General features: G+C 48.6%; 1 protein-coding gene across 2 annotated transcripts in view; it reads right to left on the bottom strand.

Moving 5' to 3' along the window:
* The window catches only part of STAM2 (signal transducing adaptor molecule 2), a 1,208,123-nt gene that overhangs the window by 602,826 nt on the left and 583,452 nt on the right, over window positions 1-21,845 (bottom strand). For both annotated transcript variants that reach the window (XM_069616449.1, XM_069616450.1), the window contains exon 8: window positions 16,861-16,955. In XM_069616449.1, coding sequence (XP_069472550.1) covers window positions 16,861-16,955 — 95 coding nt within the window. The remainder of the gene's footprint in view (window positions 1-16,860; window positions 16,956-21,845) is intronic.

Below are 21,845 nucleotides of genomic sequence, written 5' to 3'. Positions count from 1 at the left end.
GTTTCCCAAATAAATGTGCAAAGAAAGAAGTTTCATGGTGACAATGTTTATTACACAAGGTTTTACATTCTTATTGCATTTTGCATTGTTTTGTCTAGTTCATAGAGCTATTAGAGCCAGGACTGTAGTGCCCATACTAAGAGAACAAATTACTTACCTGTGGTAATGTTCTTTTGACTGTATGTTCCTCCCAAGTATTCCTCAACTTTGATATATTCCCCAAGTCTGCTTCGGATTTTTTTTCTCCATAGTAGCAGGTGTCGTGGACTCGTGACCCTCGACTGCCTCAGTCTTGTACTCAGCTGTGAGGTCGACGCTGGTATAAGGAGCCTCAGTTCTCACTTGTCCCCCGTCCTATCCTCATCCGTCTTGAAGGGGAGGAATATGCAATAATGGAAATTCTCGCCTAGGCACAGGGGTAGGATGGGAGTGCGATGCAGAATATGTGGGAGGAACATCCAGTCGAAGGAACATTACCATGATCTTCGAACGGATTGCGTCCTCCCACGGATTTCTCATCTTTGATAGACTCCCAAAGCAGTGTGTTGAAGGAGGTGGGAAAAGAGAATTTTTATTACTGATTAATTCTGTGATGCACAGCTTCACCAAATCCTGTCTCCTGACTTGATCTACAATACAGGCATTAATATTTGCTGAATGCATGCAAAGAAGACCAAGTTGCAGCACTGCATATGTCCTCAACCGGCACCCCTATCAGAAGAGCCAAAAAAGTGGCCACTCCTCTAGTGGAATGCAACCTCAAACCATCAGGCAGGTCTTTGCCAGCCAAGGTATAGCATTCACAAATGCATAAAATTATCCAGCGGGAGATGGTTTGCTTGGTGACAGTTTGTCCCAATTTGCGACATGGCCATCTTGCCAGACTTAAGGCATTCTAGTAATATAGAAGCTAAGGTCCTCCTTGGGTCTAAACGATGCAACTGCTCTTCTTCCGTAGAGGGACGAGTTTGTAGGTAAACCGCAGCCAACACAATCTTCTGAGCTAAATGAAATTCCGATACCACTTTAGGCAGGAAAGGAGGACGTACTCTCAGAACCCCCTTATCCTTAAAAAAGGTTGCGAGCAGTGGTTTAGAAGAAAGAGCCTGAATCTCACTCACTCTGCGGGCCGATGTAATTGCTGTTAGAAAGATAGTCTTAAGGGTTAGCATTCTGAATGGACAAGAATGCAAGGGTTCAAAAGGAGCTCCCATTAGGCACTTGAACACCAAATTCAAATCCCATAGCGGTACAATGAAAGGGACGGGAGGAATGATATTTGTCAGTCCCACAAACTGAATTACAATAGGGAATTTAAAATAGGAACCCTGACCAGGTGAGCTCTTAAAAATAGAAAGCGCTGCTAATCAATATTCATAGCTTTGCACCAGCTGCAACACTTATTCCAAAGGCAGCGGTACAGAGACTTTTTTGCTGGCCTTCTGGCCAAAAGCAACACCTCCATTTTCTGGAAGGCCCCAATCCTTGTATCTTACCTTCTCAGAAACCAGGCGTGAAGGTTCAGAGCACCGATTTCTGGGTGAAGAATGAGACCACTCTCTTGCGAGAGCAGATCCTCTCTTTGGGGCAGATGAATTGGAGGGCAGATGGCTATTTCTAGAAGGTCTGGGTGCCACGCCCTCCTGGCACAATCAAGAGCAATTAGGATCATGGATTACCCGAACGTTGTTAGGGAGAATTCTCTGTTTAGGCTGAACGTCCTAACTTAGTGAGTCCCCCAGCAGCTTTGCTGGATTTTTGGGGTTTATTTTTTTCTCCTGCCAAGAGTGACTCTTTTTTACCCTCACTCTTGGGCATGATTTGAGTGTGTTTCTTTGAATCTAGATGTGTTTAATGGGCTATGGGGTCTTTTACTCCGTAGGGCTTCATGTGCTTTTGTGATGTGTGTTACACAGCACCCTCCGTGCAGTAACACAGGGGTGTCATAGTGACCCCCCAGTATAGACTCCATACCCTGGGACTGACTACTGTCTCCCAGGGCATGTAAAGTCACCATTGACTTTACTAGTCTTAAATTCTGAACAGAACCAGTACAAACCATCATATTGTGGACATACTGGCTGGGGCAATTCAATTGCCCCGGGGTCTGTTAGTCGAGGGGGCACGTCTCCGTCCCCCCTGATCGAGTTTTGGCTGGTGGCAGTGGATACTACTTTTTATATTCAACCGCGAATATTTTCCTATGGGATTTCCCATTGTTTTAGGCTACTATCTTTATTTAATTATTTACGGTAGCCTCGAACATACCGCCGGTTTATTTAATTAATATTAATTCTCCGGTTGGTATTTTTTGCCAAAACTTGATTCTAAAATGGCGTTTGTGTTCTCTTCTGTGACTCCAACCCAAGTCGAGCCCTTTGTTCCACTTTTTGGTGGGCTTCTCCACAGAAGCCCTCCAAAGTGGTGCCACTCTGTCTGGGGTACTTATGAGGGGTGGAGGGAAATGTAGGCACCCTGGACTGAGTTACCTAGGCAACTCAAGTCGCACTCCATCCTGATTGGCCAAAGTGGTGAGCCGGCCGGCTCACCACTTAGCATGTTTGAGTGACAGCTAGGCTGAGTGAATGGGGGTTTGCTGCATAAAAGCAGGGCTTTGGGGACTGGAACTTCAGAAGTCGCCACAGGACCCAAGAATCCGACGAGGGAGAAGCTGAGCCGACCTGCCACAACACCACCACCGGTGGAGCCCTGCTGGACTGCCTCACCACTTTTCCCAACGACAGAGGAGATCTCCCGCCGGAGAGTCTTCCTTTGACTGGTGGGGATAACCAGTTTCACCGTCTTTTCGCTTTCCCGACGACCTCGTGGCCGCCTTGCCCGTGCCAAGCACCCCGGCAACCGGGATACCACGTTTTACCACGACCGCGAAACAAAGGTACCACCTTTAACCGGAAAACTCTGCGGCTGGTTTCTGCCCTGGTAGTGCAACGACCTTCATCTTTCCTCCAAGTCGAGATCTTCTCTTCCCCTGGACGACGACGCAACTTGCACCCACTACCAGGAACAACTACCACCGCTGGAGGATCCTTCCCACTTAAGGTACATTGTCCCGCCTGGCTTCCCTTGCTACCGACTGTACGGGGTAGATTTAGCCCCCGGCTTTCGAACCTGGGTTAGCCTGGGACACCCTGGCTAAACTTTCCTAAGCCTCTCTAAACTCTTTTTGAACCCTCTGCAAGACTTTCTAAGCCTAGTGTAACTGTGTGATCTTGGGCGCATTTGTGCTCTGCTCTCTCCAAGAGGGGGCCCAACCTTTGGACTTTGGCTCACCAGTGACTTTTGTTCTTCTGCCTTGCTAATAGTGTTCCTGAATCTTAGAGTGGTGTACCTTTCCATATTCTGTCTTTTTCCCTCCCTTTCTCACAAACTTATTGGAGTGCAATCTAGTTAAGCGCTCACCTCTGTATGAAAATAAGTGGTGTTTTACTGTGACTTATCTGATGAGGAAAAAAGGGATGTACATATTACAATAGTAACTGTGTTTAGAATATTTCACAACAAGAGTGCTGGAGTGTTTCAAACCGTGTGTTTTTAAATAAATAATTATATACTTTGATACCAAAGCTCTGGTCAGTGTTTGCTTGTATTGTTATATCTGAGTGCCTATAGTGTATACTTTGCATACTGCCTAACTCTTCTTGAGGGAAGTCTGACTGCTCAGCCACAGCTACCAGGTAAATCTGGGTGGTGCAGACTGCTACAAAGTGGGTTTACTGCCAACACCTGTAGTCTTAAATCTTTTGCAGTGTTCCCTAAGGGAACTGCACAGGTTTCTGCCTAACAAACGTCCTCAACCTCCTGATGACATGAGGAATGCCAGGGACTGGTGGGAGCACGTAGAGGAGGGGAGAAATCCCAGTCCACTACGAACGTGTATCCTAGAGCTCCTCTCAAGGAAATTCCCAAGAGCACAACAGGTTACATTTTCTGTTGACACTGGACGTGAACAGATCCACTCGAGGGGTTCCCAGAGGGCAAAGATCGACAAAAGGACTTCTTGAGCCAACTCCCACTCATGAGAGACAGTGCTCTGCCTGCTAAGAGCTCTCCTCCGCTGTGTTTTTTTCTCCGGCTAGGTGTACTGCTGAGAGATTCCCTCTCGTCGTGCCCATAACTAGAGCTGCATTGCCTCTCTGGACAGTGACCCCCACACGACCTCTCTTGTTGAGGTAATACATGGCAACTGTGTTGTCCGTCATTATCAAGACAGTCTTCCTCCGTACAGAAGGCAGAAAAGCCATCAGCACTAGTCAGATTGCTCTCAGCTCTAAAAGACTTATGTGAAGTTTGGACTCCGATGGAGACCAACGACAGCTGACTGCCAGGCCGTCCATGGAGCTCTCCAACCAACCAGTGAGGAAGACGTCTGTCACAACGGTTAGATCTGACCATTGGTGCCAAAAAGGTTCTCCTTTCATTCCATTCTCCAAACAGGCCCACCACAGGAGATCCTGTGCAACCTTGTGTCAGGAACTCACGGGCTGCATTACGCCCACATGGTAGGAATGGAGGTAGGGTGGTTACTGGGATGGTGGGTGGAACATTCCTAAGTCGCTGCCACCTTTGTCCCCATTGCAGATGTGCTTGGTGCAGGGGTACAAGGTGTGCAGGACATAGAAAACCGGAAACACTACGTTTCCCAGCAGCCCCGGGCCTAAAACTACAGCTCCGGCACTCCAGGAAACGCCTAGGACCACGCCCGACACAACGCGCATGCGCGAAGATGCTGCCGCGCATGCGCAATCCTCAAAAGCTCGTCCGTGCTCGACTCTGCTGCCGAGAGGACGCATCTTACGGATCTCCGGTGAAACCTCTTGCGGGGCCGCCCTCGCCACTGGACTCATCTTCAGGCCCCGCAATGTCAAAGATAAGTACATTGCCTGCCATTTAAACTTACCCAGAGTGAAGTGTGCATTGGAAAGGGAGTCCGCTTACCCGTGACTTTGGAGAAACTTACAGGGGAGATACGCGGAAGCTCGCGAACTAACCAACCTACTAAACTTTGCATGTGACATGCATTCGCCTGTTGCGGGTGCAAACGTAGTAATAAGCTCGCCAGTTGCGGGCCGTTAATGCCATACTCATAGTAGCGCACATTTGTGAAAGACATAAGGCACTGAAGGGAAAGGCTAATTTTCTCCCTTTTTGTCAGGGGTGAGCTGCTATCGACAACGACTCGATCGTTGTGCAACGCACAGTCTGCGGAGCCGGCGGGCGGAAGAAGCGCACAGGAAACCTCAGAACACTAGAGCTAAGTACATTATGTGACCAAAAGCATTGTATTTGAATACATGTTCTGCTTGTGAAATACCCAACAAGAGGGGAACATGACAGGCATTTAGAAGCCCGATAGAATATTGTGTATCTAGGGAAGAAGGCCAAGATTGGGCAAACTTGTGAATGTGGTGAACAAGTGCTGGGTTCCAGTCTGAGGGTAAAGCATGCATGTGGTAAGAATGCATGACTGAATGGCCTTGGAAGTACAAAGACAACTACCAAGAGGCAGTAGTCCAGACTCAGAAGGTCGGAGTTTGGGAACAACTTGACCCTAAAACCCCTTCCCTACCCATTACATCTCCCTAATCCTCAATCCGGTCATCCTACCATCCCGAAACCTATCCAATCCGTGGACCCTAACCCTCTTTCCCCGTGGGGGTCGCGGTGACCTGTGTTTTAACTAATCCAGGCGCCAAGACCGTCAAGGGGAGGTAGGAGTTCTTGCTACTTCCGCGTTGGGACGGACTTCGCCTTGACAGAAGCACGGACCCACGTATTTTCACGCGCCCAAGTAGCACGAACTCCGGCACCATGGAGGACATAGCCCGCGTCCTACATGAACTGAAAGATGCTTTAGAAGCGACTAGGCAGGATTATGCTACGTTGGCTCACCGTGTACAGGAAATCACGGCACAAGGTAGACCCCTGCCAGATGGGCCTCCTCCCACTCCAGTACAGGTTCAAGTGACCACGGAGCCGCCCATGCCCTTAGCTACCCCAGAAAGGTACGGGGGAGACCCACAAAAATTCTCCATATTTATGACCCAATGCCAGTTACATTTCTTGACAAAACCAACAATCTTTCGTTCGGCCCAGTCCCGCACAGCCTTTGTGATTTCATATCTCACGGGGGATGCTGCGGCATGGGCTACCCCTCTAGTACAAAAAGACGATGCCTTACTGTATGATTGGGGGGGATTTCAGGAGGAATTCGGGAAAATGTTTGATAGGAAGGCGGCCTCCTTGATCAGGGACCGAGAGTTACTCACTTTACGGCAGGGAAGTAGGGAACTCATTTGGTATGTAACAACATTCAATAGATTAGTGGTTGAAGCAGATTGGCCCCACGAAAAAAGACTGGCTCTTTTTTATCAAGGCCTTAGAGAGGAATTGAAAGATCTGATAGTGCAGGTGGACCCGCAACCAACCACCTGCACGGGAATGATTGAGTTGGCTCTACGATTAGACCACAGGCAAGGAGAAAGGAAGCAAGACAGGCGTAAATGGGAAACCAAACAGTATTCGTCAAGAGCGGACTACCCAAGGGCTGCACCTGGTTCAAAAGCAACAGAGAGAACTACGGAAGTAGAACCCATGCAAATCGGAACGATCCGAGGACCGCTTTCCAAAGAAGAAAAAGAAAAACGCAGAAGAGAAAAACTGTATGTACTGTGGCAAGTCAGGACACTTCGTGAAGGAATGTGGGGCTAAACCAAAGAACACCATTTCGTCGGGAAACGCCAATGCTCGCCAGTGAGAAGGGGGGATCTGCCGAGCCAAAATCATCACAGTACCCCCAAGCATCTATTGGGTAATGTGGCACAAGTACACAAAGCCCATGTTACCGTCACTGGAATTCTTCAGACACGCCAAAGGGATCAAACCATCACGTTAATGGTGGATTCGGGAGCAACCGGTAACTTTGTGGACTTGGATTGTGCTGTTAAATTGGGTTTACCAGTTGCCACTAAGAACATACATGAAGAGGTTCGATCAGTCGATGGATCTTTGTTGATATCCGGACCGGTGACTCAGCAAACGGGGGAGATGATTTTGAACATCCAAGGGCATAAGGAGTGCATTCAGTTTGATGTCATCGCCGCCCCCCAGTTCGGTTTCATTCTGGGGCTGCCTTGGCTGGCGTTACATAATCCGGCGATTGACTGGGCACGTGGAACAGTGTGCTTCTCTTCTAGTTTCTGCCGCACACAGTGCACGAAAGAACCAGGACATATGGTGCAGGTACTTGGGGCCACACAGGAAAACAGTGGAGAGCCGCTAGCAGGATTACCACAAGAATACCAAGATTTTCAAGATGTTTTCAGTAAAAAGGCGGCAGAAACTTTACCACCGCACAGGTCGTTTGACTGTAGAATAGATCTGGAACCAGGAGCTGCCCTGCCATGCAGCCGGATTTACGCCTTGACGGAATCTGAGAACCAACACCTCAAAGAGTATATAGACACCAATCTCCAGAATGGGTTTATTCGTCATTCCACTTCTCCTGTTTCTTCGCCGTTGTTCTTCGTTCCGAAGAAAACTGGAGATCTCAGGACGTGTATCGACTATCGTGCGATAAACCGCATAACTATCAAGAATCGATACCCCCTACCATTGATACCGGTTCTGTTGGATCAAGTACGGGGAGCCACAATTTACACTAAGTTGGACTTACGAGGTGCTTACCACCTGGTGCGGGTGCGCGAAGGGGACGAATGGAAGACCGCTTTCAGAACGAAATTTGGACTGTATGAGTACCAGGTCATGCCATTCGGCCTCTGTAACGCACCCGCCGCCTTTCAACACTTCTTGGATGAAGTTCTACGAGGTTTTCTAGACATTTTTGTCGTTGTCTATATCGACGACATATTGATCTACTCGAGGAATAAGGAAGAACATGTACAACATGTCGGATCCGTTCTGCAACGTTTGCGAGAGCACCATCTATTCGCGAAACTAGAAAAATGTACGTTTCATTGCACCACAGTGGAATTCTTGGGCTTTATACTCTCTCCCGAAGGCGTTAAGATGGATACGCATAAGGTACAAGCAATTTTGGATTGGCCAGCCCCGCAGAATGTCAAGGAGCTACAGTCAGTACTAGGATTTGCAAACTTCTACCGACGGTTTATCCAGGGGTTTGCAGAGAAAAGCTTAGCTATTACCCGTCTGCTCAAGAAAGGGAAAAAATTTGTGTGGGATACGGAGGCAGAACACAGTTTCAAGACACTAAAGGAGGCGTTCACTACAGCCCCCATTCTGTTACATCCGGATCCAATGTTACCGTTTCTGGTAGAAACGGATGCTTCAAGTTATGCGTTGGGAGCGATATTGTCCCAACGAGACCAATCTGGGCTTTTACACCCGGTCGCTTATTACTCAAGAAAACTTAACCCTGCAGAACAAAATTACACCATAGCAGATCGCGAGTTGCTAGCCATTAAGGCGGCTTTTGCAGAATGGAGACACTACTTGCTGGGAGCAAGGCACACCATAACGGTGTTGACGGATCACCGTAATCTCCAGTTCTTAAAATCAGCAAGAGCTCTCACTCCACGGCAATTACGATGGGCAATGTATTTTGCAGACTTTGATTTCCTGGTAACATACCGACCCGGACAGGAGAACAAAAAGGCAGACATACTTTCCAGATATCCAGAATCATCAGTTTCTCCTGGACCGGAGGAAGCGGCAAAACCCATTGTGCCCTTAACCAAGATCGTAGGAAGCGTAATCAATACCTTACTGGAACAAGTGGGAAATGCCATGACAGCCAAAGAATTACTGCAATGGGAAAACCCACAGTTAAGACGCTCGTTACAAGAAGGCATACCATTCCAAGACAAAGAAGTGTATTTACCGACTAAGAACCTACAGGCTCAAGCCCTCAAATGGTGCCATGATTCTCCACTGGCTGGCCATCCGGGGGTGCACAAAACACAAGAACTACTTCAGCGACACTATTGGTGGCCCAACTTGCGCAAAGACGTGCGAGAGCATGTGGAAAATTGTGAAATATGTGCTCGGAACAAGACAGATCATAAGAAACCAGCAGGACTATTGAGACCTCTGTCCACTCCCTCACAGCCGTGGAATACCATATCATTGGACTTCATAGTGGAATTACCCCCGGATCAAGGTCAAACCACGATATTAGTAGTGATAGATTCATTTACTAAACTTGCTCACTTCATACCCAGTAGCGGCCAGCCGACGGCGGAGGAATTTGCAAATCTTTTCCTACAACATATTGTTCGCCTACATGGAATACCACAACACATAGTCTCGGACCGGGGAACGCAGTTTACATCACGGTTTTGGAGGCATTTCAGTAAGAAAATAGGAACACAGTTGCAGATGTCTAGTAGTTACCACCCCGAGACCGACGGACAGACTGAGCGACTGAATCAGACGCTAGAACAATATCTTCGCTGTTTCACACAAGGCTCTGAAGGGGGTTGGGTGGAACTCTTGTGGTTAGCAGAACTAGCCTATAACAATTCTCAACATGCTTCTACAGGATATTCTCCTTTTTTCATGACTTACGGATACAACCCATTGATACAGCCAAGCGGAGAACGAATTCCAGATGTTTTGCCTTCTGTACAAACTAAAGTGGCCCAGTTAAAGCAGGTCTGGAAAAAGGCCCGACTAAACCTGATCACAGCCAAGAACACAACTAAGAAGTATGCTGACAGAAAGTGCCGTGCTAATCCCGAATATAAAGTGGGCGATAAAGTTTGGCTCTCAACACGACATTTGCACCTCTCAGGTTCCCGAAAATTGAAGCCCCGCTTCATAGGCCCATTTCGCATTACACAAGTAGTTAACCCAGTAGCGATGCGACTTTGCCTTCCAGATCACATGAGGGTTCACCCTGTATTTCATGTATCGCTCCTAAAACCAGCGAAGCCCCATATGCGCATGGAAAGACCACCACCGGTCTTCATAGAAGGGTACCCAGAGTACGAAGTTAAGGCCATACTAAACTCACGAGTGAGACGAGGTAGATTGCATTACTTGATTGAATGGGTGGGATTTGGCCCTGAAGATAGATCCTGGGAACCCGCCATTAATGTGCATGCCCCAAGATTAGTACGTTTGTTTCATCACAATCATCCCACGAAACCTGGCCCTTCTGCGGGGAGGGGATGTACTGTCAGGAACTCACGGGCTGCATTACGCCCACATGGTAGGAATGGAGGTAGGGTGGTTACTGGGATGGTGGGTGGAACATTCCTAAGTCGCTGCCACCTTTGTCCCCATTGCAGATGTGCTTGGTGCAGGGGTACAAGGTGTGCAGGACATAGAAAACCGGAAACACTACGTTTCCCAGCAGCCCCGGGCCTAAAACTACAGCTCCGGCACTCCAGGAAACGCCTAGGACCACGCCCGACACAACGCGCATGCGCGAAGATGCTGCCGCGCATGCGCAATCCTCAAAAGCTCGTCCGTGCTCGACTCTGCTGCCGAGAGGACGCATCTTACGGATCTCCGGTGAAACCTCTTGCGGGGCCGCCCTCGCCACTGGACTCATCTTCAGGCCCCGCGATGTCAAAGATAAGTACATTGCCTGCCATTTAAACTTACCCAGAGTGAAGTGTGCATTGGAAAGGGAGTCCGCTTACCCGTGACTTTGGAGAAACTTACAGGGGAGATACGCGGAAGCTCGCGAACTAACCAACCTACTAAACTTTGCATGTGACATGCATTCGCCTGTTGCGGGTGCAAACGTAGTAATAAGCTCGCCAGTTGCGGGCCGTTAATGCCATACTCATAGTAGCGCACATTTGTGAAAGACATAAGGCACTGAAGGGAAAGGCTAATTTTCTCCCTTTTTGTCAGGGGTGAGCTGCTATCGACAACGACTCGATCGTTGTGCAACGCACAGTCTGCGGAGCCGGCGGGCGGAAGAAGCGCACAGGAAACCTCAGAACACTAGAGCTAAGTACATTATGTGACCAAAAGCATTGTATTTGAATACATGTTCTGCTTGTGAAATACCCAACAAGAGGGGAACATGACAGGCATTTAGAAGCCCGATAGAATATTGTGTATCTAGGGAAGAAGGCCAAGATTGGGCAAACTTGTGAATGTGGTGAACAAGTGCTGGGTTCCAGTCTGAGGGTAAAGCATGCATGTGGTAAGAATGCATGACTGAATGGCCTTGGAAGTACAAAGACAACTACCAAGAGGCAGTAGTCCAGACTCAGAAGGTCGGAGTTTGGGAACAACTTGACCCTAAAACCCCTTCCCTACCCATTACATCTCCCTAATCCTCAATCCGGTCATCCTACCATCCCGAAACCTATCCAATCCGTGGACCCTAACCCTCTTTCCCCGTGGGGGTCGCGGTGACCTGTGTTTTAACTAATCCAGGCGCCAAGACCGTCAAGGGGAGGTAGGAGTTCTTGCTACTTCCGCGTTGGGACGGACTTCGCCTTGACACCTTGTTCGGGACCTGAAGAAGATCCGTCATTCTACCGGAGAACTGTGACCACTGGGATTTGAAGACCCATTGAAGGGACCTCATTCTCAAACAGGCTTGTGGCACCAGGAAAATGCAGGATGCCATGAGACCGAGAAACCTCAGGAAATCGAAAACAAGGAGATACTGGGCACTCTGAAATTTTTGGACGAGCTGCAGAAGATGTTGAGCCCTGAACTCGGGGGCATGGCTTTCCCAGAGGATGAGTCCACAACCGCTCCAATAAATTGTAGCTTTTGAGAAGATGTCAAGTCGGACCTCTGAAAATTCAGGGAGATGTCCAACCAAAGTAAGGAGCAAGTGTAGCTGAGATGATCTAGTGCCTGCTTGAGAGAGCAAGCCCTGATAAACAAATCATCCAGGTAGGGGTGGATGTGAATCTCTCCCCTGCTTAGGCTTGCCACCACCACCGTAAAGCTTAGTGAAGACCCTTGGCACGGAGGTGAGCCGAAAGGCAGAACTCTAAATTGAAAATGTGAACTGCCAATGGCGAACCTCAGGTAATTTCTGTGCTTGGGATGAATTGGCACATGAAAATAAGCATCCTGAAGGTCCAATGACACCAACCAATCCTGAAGCCGAAGGGCCAGAAGGATCTGCAAAACAGTAACCATCTTGTTTGTTTAATATTTATTATGCGGGCCAGACCCTAAGGTATCAGGGCGCAGGCAGACAGTAGGAAGTCATACAGCTTGGTACACAGGTTACATTAGTTACAAAAGTATCAGAAAAACATCAAATCTAGCAAACATTGGGTGTAGGTACATACAGTAAGCAGTGGTGGAGAATATACAGTGGTAAGGAATATACAGACAAACTATATACAGGAAGATGTACAGTTATTTACAGGTATGGTCAAGTTCTACAGGTTCATTTATCATCATTCTCTAGGAGCCATATAAGACTTTGCCTAAATTTGGTAAATGTTTGGTCCATTCTCAGTGTGGTAGGTAGTGAGTTCCACAGTTGGAATGCTTTGACTGGGAAACTGGTGCCCCCGATGGTGGAAAGTTTAAATCGAGGTACATGAAGACAGTTGGAATTCACTAGTCTTGTACGTCTAATAGATGTTTTTCTATAAAAGCTTTCTATTAGATATTGTGGTATCTTGGACTTGTCCTTCCTGAGGTACTTGTTCAAGTCCAAGATGGGTCTCAATCCTCCGTCCTTCTTGGGAATCAGAAAATAAGGGGAATACAAACCCCTGTTCCTTTCCGTTACAGGTACCTGTTCTATCGCACCTTTCTCTAGCATGGTTAAGATTTCCTGCACAAGGAGCGGATCTGGAATTTTGACAGAGCTGGTTCCCGGTGGATGATCCAGAGGCCTTTTTAGAAAAGGAAAGCAGTAACCTTGAGCTACTGTTTCCAGTGCCGAAGCATCTGAAGTAATGCCCACCATTTGTTCAGATGCCGAGTGATTCTGCCTCCCACCGGGGTCTTGTGGGTCAAGGCCTCAGAGTGGCTTAGAAGTGGCTGCAGTAGCGGCTGACTGTAAAGATGCCGCTGGTGGCACTAATTTAGCACCCCTTCCTAGTCTACTGTAAGGGAATCTTCTTTGCCCCCTTTGTACAGCCTGTCGTCTTCCTCTACCAACTACGGAATATAAGCGAAAAGAACGACCTCTCCATGAAGATGAGCGCAAATAAGGTTGTTGAGGCTGCCGAATGGAGGCACTAAGGGACTTAGCCGCTGCCTTGGGGGTCTGCAGCTTCTCCAAACTCATCTGCCTTGCTGCCGAACAACCTCGAGCCGTCTAAGGGCATGTTGAGCAGCCTGGCCTGCACATCTAGTGCAAACCCGACTTTCTCAACCACGCACATCTGTATAGTACAGTGCTTGTAGCCATGGATCTGCTAATGCTGTCAGCAGTATCCAGTCCTGATTGGAGACACTCTCCCATCACCTCCTTGCCATCCTTAACTAAGTTCAGAAAGCCATCCCGTTACTTGCCTTCTAGAATATGATCAGCCGCCAAACTAACAGTCTTGCAGGGTGTAAGTAAACCTAGCCAGGGTACATGTAACATTAGTGGACTTCAGGGCCATACTGCCAGAGGTAAAAACCTTGCGAGCCCATGCGTCCACTTTATCGTCTCCATCTGTGGGAATAGAGGGATAGGCAGACTGCCTGGTCAAAGTCGCAGCCTTGACTACCAGACTCTGAGGCATAGGATGTTTGCTGAGATAGTCTGTGTCACTGTTTGAGGGTCTATATTTCCTAGCGCAATTCCTGGTGACAGCAGGACCAGATCCTGGAGCTTCCCAGTTAGCTACCACTTTCCTCTGAAGGGCCTTATGAAAAGGTAAGATTGGGTCTTTTTAGGGACCCTGGTCTAGGATGTCCATCATGTCACCCTGTTCGAAAGTTGGTGAAGCCCTACTCTAACCCATTTACTCAGTGACCCTGTTCATAAGATTCTAATACCCTGAATTAGCATGGTCTGATGGGTCAGGTTTACCAAAATCCAATTTTGGTGATGTATCAAGACCACTTGCAGAGTAGAGGGAGTCACAGATGTTTCATTTTTGACTCCGGGTCAATGAGCTCTTCAGGCACCTCTCTAGTGCCAAACCTCACTCCTAATGGAGAAATATCCTCCTCTGAAGCACTTTCCTCTTCATAAATTGACGACATTGACTTAAAGTCTTTCTTCTGTACAGGTTTGAATATTTTCTCCTCAACCGGTATGTGTTTCGATGGAATCGAAGATACCGTCGACAGCGTCAAAGGAGTCTTCGATAAATATCTTGATTTTGGAGTCAAAGCAATCGGCGCTGATGGCGTCCACAAATCTAAGGTTTCAGCGTTTTTTGCTTCTTCGCCGGTATCGAAGACGGACTCGACTCACAAGTCGACATCTTCGACACCTTTTTGTCGGGTCGAGCATGTCGAGTCTCTGACTCACTACTTGTCTTCGCCAAAGTCGTTTTTGACCTTCCCGAGTCGTCCAAAGGAGCGACTGGGGTCTGGCTCTTGCGTGACTCTTGAGGGGGTCGAGACCACATTCTCAAAGATCTGCATCATCTCTTCCCTAAAAGCAAACCATTTACTGGGGGAATCCGACCTAGTCGGGCATCTCATAACCTCTGTAGAGGTCTCCGAGGAGGAAGAGGGAGACCTATGGTGTCTCCTCTTCGCTTTCTTCAAAGAAGACTAAGATTGTCTCGACCAACTCCTCGACCGGGACCTCTTCGAATGTTTATGCCGAGTGGAGGTCTTAAACTCACCTGACTTTTTATACTTCTTCGAAGTAGCCTTCAAAGCCTCCCTCCCCACTACCAATTTACCTTTGCGTTCCCAGAGCGCTTTTTCATTCAAAAGACTGACAGTACCCACAACCGTCGGTCCAGTGGCTGGAACCCATTGTGTATTGTGATCCACTGTGCTTTTCACTTAATATTACTTGTCTCTCTCGTATCCCACCAGTTTAGGTTTATTTGCTTCAATAGTTGCTTTATCTTGTAGCTTCCACTGAGACAAGTAAGTTGCAGGATAACTGGTTCCGATAACGGTTGGGACATCCTCTGGATTTCTATGTGCGGTGGGATCAGCAATGGTTATGGGACCGGCAGTACACCAACAGTCCTTCGGGATCCTGCCTTGCTGATTATTCATGCTGGGGTTGCGCAGTGGCTCCGGCATCCCAGGTTCTCCCTTCGGGCAGCTGCCAAGCTGCTCTCTCGTGCTGGGGTCGCAGTCTGAGGCAGGTCTGAAAAGTGTGGGTTTCCTGGTTTGTGCTTGCTCTGCCTCTTCCAGATGTCACGCAGCGCAGTGCCTTCCCGGGTCTGCGTACGCAAGTCTCTCTCACTGTGATTATTTAAGTGCACGTTATTTAACATACTTGTCCCAGTACATTGGGTATTTGGCCTGAAAGGGACAGGTTCCTTTCCTGCAAGATATTGGCATCTATTAGGAGTTTCTTCATCCCATCCGTGATATTTAAAGGTTTCTGGTATTGGGGAGCATGCCATGTAGGCCACAGTGTGTAGAGCCTCACGGGAACGTAAGTTGGAGTATCCCGGTGAGGTACCAGTTGACTTGAACCCTAGGGAGGGTGTTGCGGAGCAGATTCACATCCCTAACCTCATTGGGGGCTGGAAGCGAGGGGGAGAGAAGGGAATAATTACCTTGAATTGTCACAAATGCTGTGTGCAATGTTAAAAAGTTACCAAAAATGTAAAAGATAAAGAGACAAAAGTAAAACCATGTTTCCAAGTACTGCTAGTCTGAAGGACTTTTCAGTCTCCCCATGACCAAATTATTAAAGGCCAGAGGAGTGAAGCTGGAGGATTCACTTCCATGTAAAAGTGAAGACAGGTTCAAAAACAAAAGCAAAAGTGTGTGGGTCCATAGAAATAAGGGAAAGTTGGTAAAAGAGAAATCGTTCCTAACACTCAGTCGCCTCAGAAATAACTGTCAAGCAATCAGAGACCCAGCGCTAGGGAAAGCTCTTTGCTCTTCTCTGCAAGCACTGTCAAAGGTTTTGGTACCTTGTGATAAGTTAACAATCGGTCGGAAGCAACCAAGCAGTTAGAATGCTCGGCTCTGGTTTGAGTTCAGGTTGCAAGATTAGTGCTCTGGAGTGTCTGGAGGCTCCAGAGGCATTACTTCAGGGGGCTCTTTCAGTAAAAGGAACAGTTGGGAGCCATTAAAGACAAAGTGACTAACTATAGTACACTGAAGTACGGGTCGGTTCAGTGGATGCAGAGCTGGGGGTGATGGAAGGTTGCTAGGGAACTTCAGAGAAGGCTCTTCATCTAAGGAAAAACTCCTTAGTGTGAGGGAAGTTTTGGTGGTGGTTTGATGTGTAGCTCAGTCTGCTCTGTACAGCTGCTGATATCAAACACTGTTCATATGGTGGTATGTCACCTTTCAGGTGCTCTTGGTGCCTTCATGAATTTTGCGCAGAGGAAGACAAGGGCCATTGACGGATCAAAGACATTTTATTGTACTGGCTGTCTCATGAATTTTATTTGTGGGGTGAAAGCACTCCACCCCTCCAGCCACCCAGTACCCTAAGAATCAATATTAAATGTACTCTGACCTCGCCCCCCACTAAAAAATGCTGTGAAAAATGTAAAACGGCAGTTTCACCAAATGCTATGAACTGGACGCATAAAAGGTGGGCGTGCAACTCCTTGACAGAGTGTTTGAGGCTGGTCCTCAAGAAGCCAAGTGGAGTGAGAACCATCCTTTGATTCAGCAGTCACCAGTCTCACTAGTGTTCATATGTCAAAAATTAATATATGCAAGAAAAATGTCTACGCTAGAAATTAGATTACCACTAAATATTTTAGAATGCGTAAAGAAAAATGTACTTAGTTATTGAATATTTAGTAGAATATAACTTACCAGATTCAAGGTCCACATTTAACGTAGAAGACACAAAATTTGATGGAAACAATCCTATTCCTCTGTGATTTTCTCCCTTCCACCAGTTGCTATCACTAAGGAAAGATCACAAAAACAGCAATATTTAGATTTAACAAGTGACTTATGATGAACCGCACTTCGTCACAGAGCATCTCAAGCATGGTAGTGTTCCCTGCCCATTTGCATAAGTCCAAGTTGTACCTCACAAGAACAAATTACTTACCTCTTGGTAATGTTCTTTCTGATGGATGTTCCTGCCACAGATTCCTCATCTATTTCTGATACCACGGGGAGTCTCGCAGCTCCACGTTGGGACCAACGCCTCTACGCGCCTCATGCCGGAAATGGGATTAGGGCCAGTATAAGTAAAAGCTCCTTATACTAGGGCCCCATGATTTTGATTCCACCCTTTTCCCCTAGCACTCGGACACTGAGGGACCGTAGAACCAATGGTGTACTAGATTCCCGCAAGAGGTGCAGGTAGGGAGGGAGATGAGGAATCTGTGACAGGAACATCCATCAGAAAGAACATTGCCGAAAAGTAGGTCATTTGTTCTTCTAATTGATTCTTTCATGCCATGGATTCCTCATCTATGATAGACTCCCAAAGCAGTATGTAATCTGGAGGAGGGATGAATGCAAGGACACCACCTTAATCAGAACAATCTGAAGTACTGCCCTACCAAAACGGGTATCATGGCCCGTAAGAAAATCAAAACAGTAATGCTTAGCAGACGTGTGCAGAGATGCCCACGCTGTCGGCTGTCAAATGTCCAGGACGGGGACTCCCTATGCAGGGTAGGGGGGTGGGGCAGCCATTTCTCTGGTAGAATGGGCCCCGAGTCCTTCAGGCACATGCTTCTGAGCCAGATGGTAGCCTTCTGAGATACACAAAATGATCCACTTGGAAAGGGTCGGTTTAGTCACAGTCCTGCCAGCACGAGCACCAGTGTAACCTCGGAAAAGCTTGTCATCCTTTCTGGCTGATCTAGTATGAGAGACATAGAACTTAAGGGCCCGTACTGGGTCCAGTCCATGAAACGTTCCTCTGCCTTGGAGGGACGAGGCAGAGAAAAACACAGAAAGATGGATCTTCTGAGAGAGATGAAAATCCAAGACCAGCTACGGCAGAAAAGACGGCCTCACTCTCAAAGTAACGTTCTCTTTGGAGAAAAACAAACAGGGAGATAAAAAAGACCAACGGCTGGAGCTAACTCAACGGTCTTGCTGACATAGTGGCACGAGAAGATGGGTGGAGTACCACCCTCTCCCTTGTTTTGAGGCCGTAACTGGTTCTATAGCACTCTGGGCTAGAAGGGAACAGACCCCCTACAGGAGGAGGGGGTCCGGAGATAAAGGGGTGGCTAGTGGACCATGGTCTGGTGGGCAATAGAGAAAAGGAAGGCGAAACCCTCGATTGATGACATTTAAGGCCCAAGCATCGGATGTGATCACCTTAAGGGTGAGCAATCTAATAGAACAGGAATGAAGGGGCTCCAACGGAGCACCCGTAAGAAATGTAAAAAAGTAAATTCAAATCCCACGTCAGAACCACAAACTGGCAGGGAGTAAACTTGTTACGCAAACCCTGCAAGAACTGCTGAAAAGTGGGGATTGGGAAAAACCAGCCCTGGGAATGCCGAAGTCTGTCTGCTCAAGGCATCTATAGTGACATTCACTCCAGCGAGGTGGCCTGCAGTCCGAGAGACAGTGTTCTCCAGAGCCCAGAACCACAGTTGCATTGCTTCTCTGCACAGAGGCAAGGACCCCACACCATCTTGTTTGTTGAGGTAGTGCGTGGCCACTATGTTGTCCGTCAGAATCAGTACAGCCTTGCGTTTCACAATGGGGAGGAAAGCAGCCAGAGCCAGCCTGACCACCCTCAACTCCAGCAAGTTGATGCGTTCCCAAGACTGCACAGGAAATCACAGTCTGCTCACTGTCGGGTTTGACAGGTGAGCACCCAAGACAGTCAGAGACTAGTCTGTAACCATGGTCACCTTGGACCAAGGTTGACTAAACAACATGCATCTCAGCAAGTTGTCCAGCACAGCCCTTCACGCGAGATCCTGGTCCATCTTGCTCGAGACCTGTAGGTCTGACATGTGGCCTTGGAACTGCGACAATTGGCAACTGAGAATCCACTGAAGTGATATAATGTGCAGCCTTGCCACTGGCACCACTAGGATGCAGGAGGCTATGAGGCACAGAAGGCGCAGGAAAGCAGCTGAGGCACGTACTTGTTACTGTGATTGGTGAATTAACCATCTTAAAGATGTTCGGCACTCTAGGGCGGGAAAGCCTTGTCCAGGTGAGGATCCAAGACTGCCCCTATAAATCAGAGACTGGGATGGTAGAACCTGAGACTTTTTGAAGTTCAAGGAAAAGCACAAACTGTGCAAAAGAGTGCATGTGAGCTCCGGTGAGCGAGCTTGCATGTGTCGGTCTCCCTGGTAGGGTAAGACACGGATGCCTTCCCTTCTGAGGCAGTTTGGTGAAAATCCTGGGTGCCGATGAAAGATCGAACAGCAGGACCTTGAATTGACAATATTGGGGGCCCACTATGAATTTCAAGTACTGCCTGTGCTTCAGGTGAATTGGCACATGGAAGTAGGCAGTAGGCGCCCTGAAGATCCAGGGAAACCAACCAGAACTGCAGATTGAGGGCTTGCAGAACCTGGGCTAGAGTAACCATCTTGTACTTGTCCTTGCGAAGAAACAAGTTAAGTTGCCATAGATGCAGAATGGGGTGCACACCTCTGTCCTTTGGCACGAGAAGATGGGTGGAGTACCACCTTCTCCCTTGTTCTAAGCCCGTAACTGGTTCTATAGCACTCTGGGCTAGAAGGGGACAGACCTACAGGAGGAGGGGGTCCGGAGATAAAGGGGTGGCTAATGGACCAGGGTCTGGAGGGCAATAAAGAAAAGGAAGGGGAAACCCTTGATTGGTGACATGTAAGGCCCAAGCATCGGATGTGATCTCCGACCACTCCCTGCAGAATAAGGATAGCTCCCCCATCCTCAGTGACCAGTGCTGGAGTCCATCACTGAGGTTTGGTGCCCTGGGGGGCCGAGAGGACAGTGGCTGCGGCATTAACTCCTCACTGTGAACTTCTGCCTCTCGGGAAGCATCTGCCTTGGACCCTTCCCGGGACAGGTTTTCGATGACCCCTGTGGGCAAATGTGGGAAAGGGGGGGGAAAAAAACCTGCCCAGTGAGCTGCTGGTCCGCGAGTCCCAAAGACTTGTCCATCGCCTTAGATGAGTGGACCTTCTAGAAGGCTTTGTCAGTCTTGGCTCCAAATAGGCTCTGCCCGTCAAAAGCATATCTAGCAGTCTTTACAGGACGTTGGCTGCAAACCCGGACGCCCTTAGCCATGAATGGCGCGTGGCCACTGTCCTAGTGGCATGGACCTGCCCACACAGTGTGTATAGGCCACATTGTAGCATCTGCTGTGCCGTCTCCTTGCCGTCCAAGACCAGGTACAGAAACCCGCCCTCATCTCGCCCTCTGGGACGTTATCTGCCATACTGGCTGCAGCCGACCATAGAGGCCAAGGGAGAATTTCGCCATGACACAAAAGGCATTCATGGCTCAGGCTGCCTGATGCAAACACTTTCTTGCCTCAAACATCCAGCCTTTTGCTTTGCCTGGCCAGCAGAAGGGATGGAAAAGTAGAGGTCTTGAGGCTCGCCGTTGCGGGCTGTACCACCAGGCTTTCAGGGGATGCGTGGGCAGAGAGGAAAGATGGGTCCGACGGTGGTCCCTTGCTACATCCATGTCCACTGGGGCAACAGAGGCAGGTTTTTCCCATATTTCCAACAATGTAGCTGCCACCACCACATTGAAGGGCAGCAGGTATTTTTCTTAGGGGGATCGTCTAGAATGTTGCAGGGTTCGTACTGCACTCTTGGCCTGGAAGGCGCTGAGAGACCCAGTTTATCGGCCACCTTTGCCGTTAGGCACTGAAAAGAAGCCGGGGGTTTGCCTGGTCTTGGTGGAATGTCCAACTCTGGGGTAGTTTCTAGGCCGCTGCCCCCTTGTACGTCTGCTGCCAGGTCCAGCTTGTCTTTGCCACTCCCGCAGAACTCCTCTGGGACGTCTCTCTCTTCTCTAGAACCCATGGGTTCAAATCCAAACAGGAACTGGTCGCCTTCCTCATACTAAATGTCATACATTTTTGACATAATAAGCATCTCTGGGAAGTGGGACATATTCCTGCACAAACACAGAGTCCAAGGCGCAGAGGATAAAGATGATGCCACTGACACAGAGACCTTGCTTTCCATTTGGACCACACCCGAGCCCTTAGGCATGCGGGAGTGATCGTCCAAGGGTACCTGCCGGTCGCAGTAGACAAGGCGGGAGTCGCCTTCGCCACAGGTGCCTGAGCTACCGGTGCCTTGGCGAAGAGGTCAAGCATCTTCAGATGAAAATGTTACCATTCCTCCTTCATGGAGGTTTGGGTCGGGAAGGGTACCTGCGCTGACTGCTCTGGGGCACCCTTAAAGCAGGGGCTCTTTCTTCGAGGCAAAAGAAGACTGCTGGTGAGAGGACACACTCAGTCAGCGGGACCATCTTATGGTGGTTCTCCTTTTTCCATGTGCGGAGCCGTTCAATCTTCAGTCCAACGATTCGCACCGTGCAACCTTGACCAAGACCACAGAATCTCGCCCTTCTTATGTATGAGGTGAATATTTGAGCTGACCGCTCCCTGGGGGCTTTTGGGTGCATCAACTGACATAACAGAAATCCCGAGTGTCGCGGTCTTCGCCCAGACAGTACAAGCATATACTGTGTGGATAGGAGACAGACATCTCCCTACCACAGTCCGCGCATGGCTTGAAACCGGAGGCCTTCGACAGAGTCAGCATGCCGAATTACACTAGAAAGCACAACCACCTTCCCGATAAGCGAACAGGGTTCGCAGAAAAAAGGAATGAGATCATGGGGCGCAGCGCCAC

The sequence above is a fragment of the Ambystoma mexicanum genome, chromosome 9 (assembly GCF_040938575.1).
Source record: "Ambystoma mexicanum isolate Mex_15411 chromosome 9, UKY_AmexF1_1, whole genome shotgun sequence".
Classification (NCBI taxonomy): Eukaryota; Metazoa; Chordata; class Amphibia; order Caudata; family Ambystomatidae; genus Ambystoma; species Ambystoma mexicanum.
This window is presented reverse-complemented; position numbering and strand designations above follow the sequence as displayed.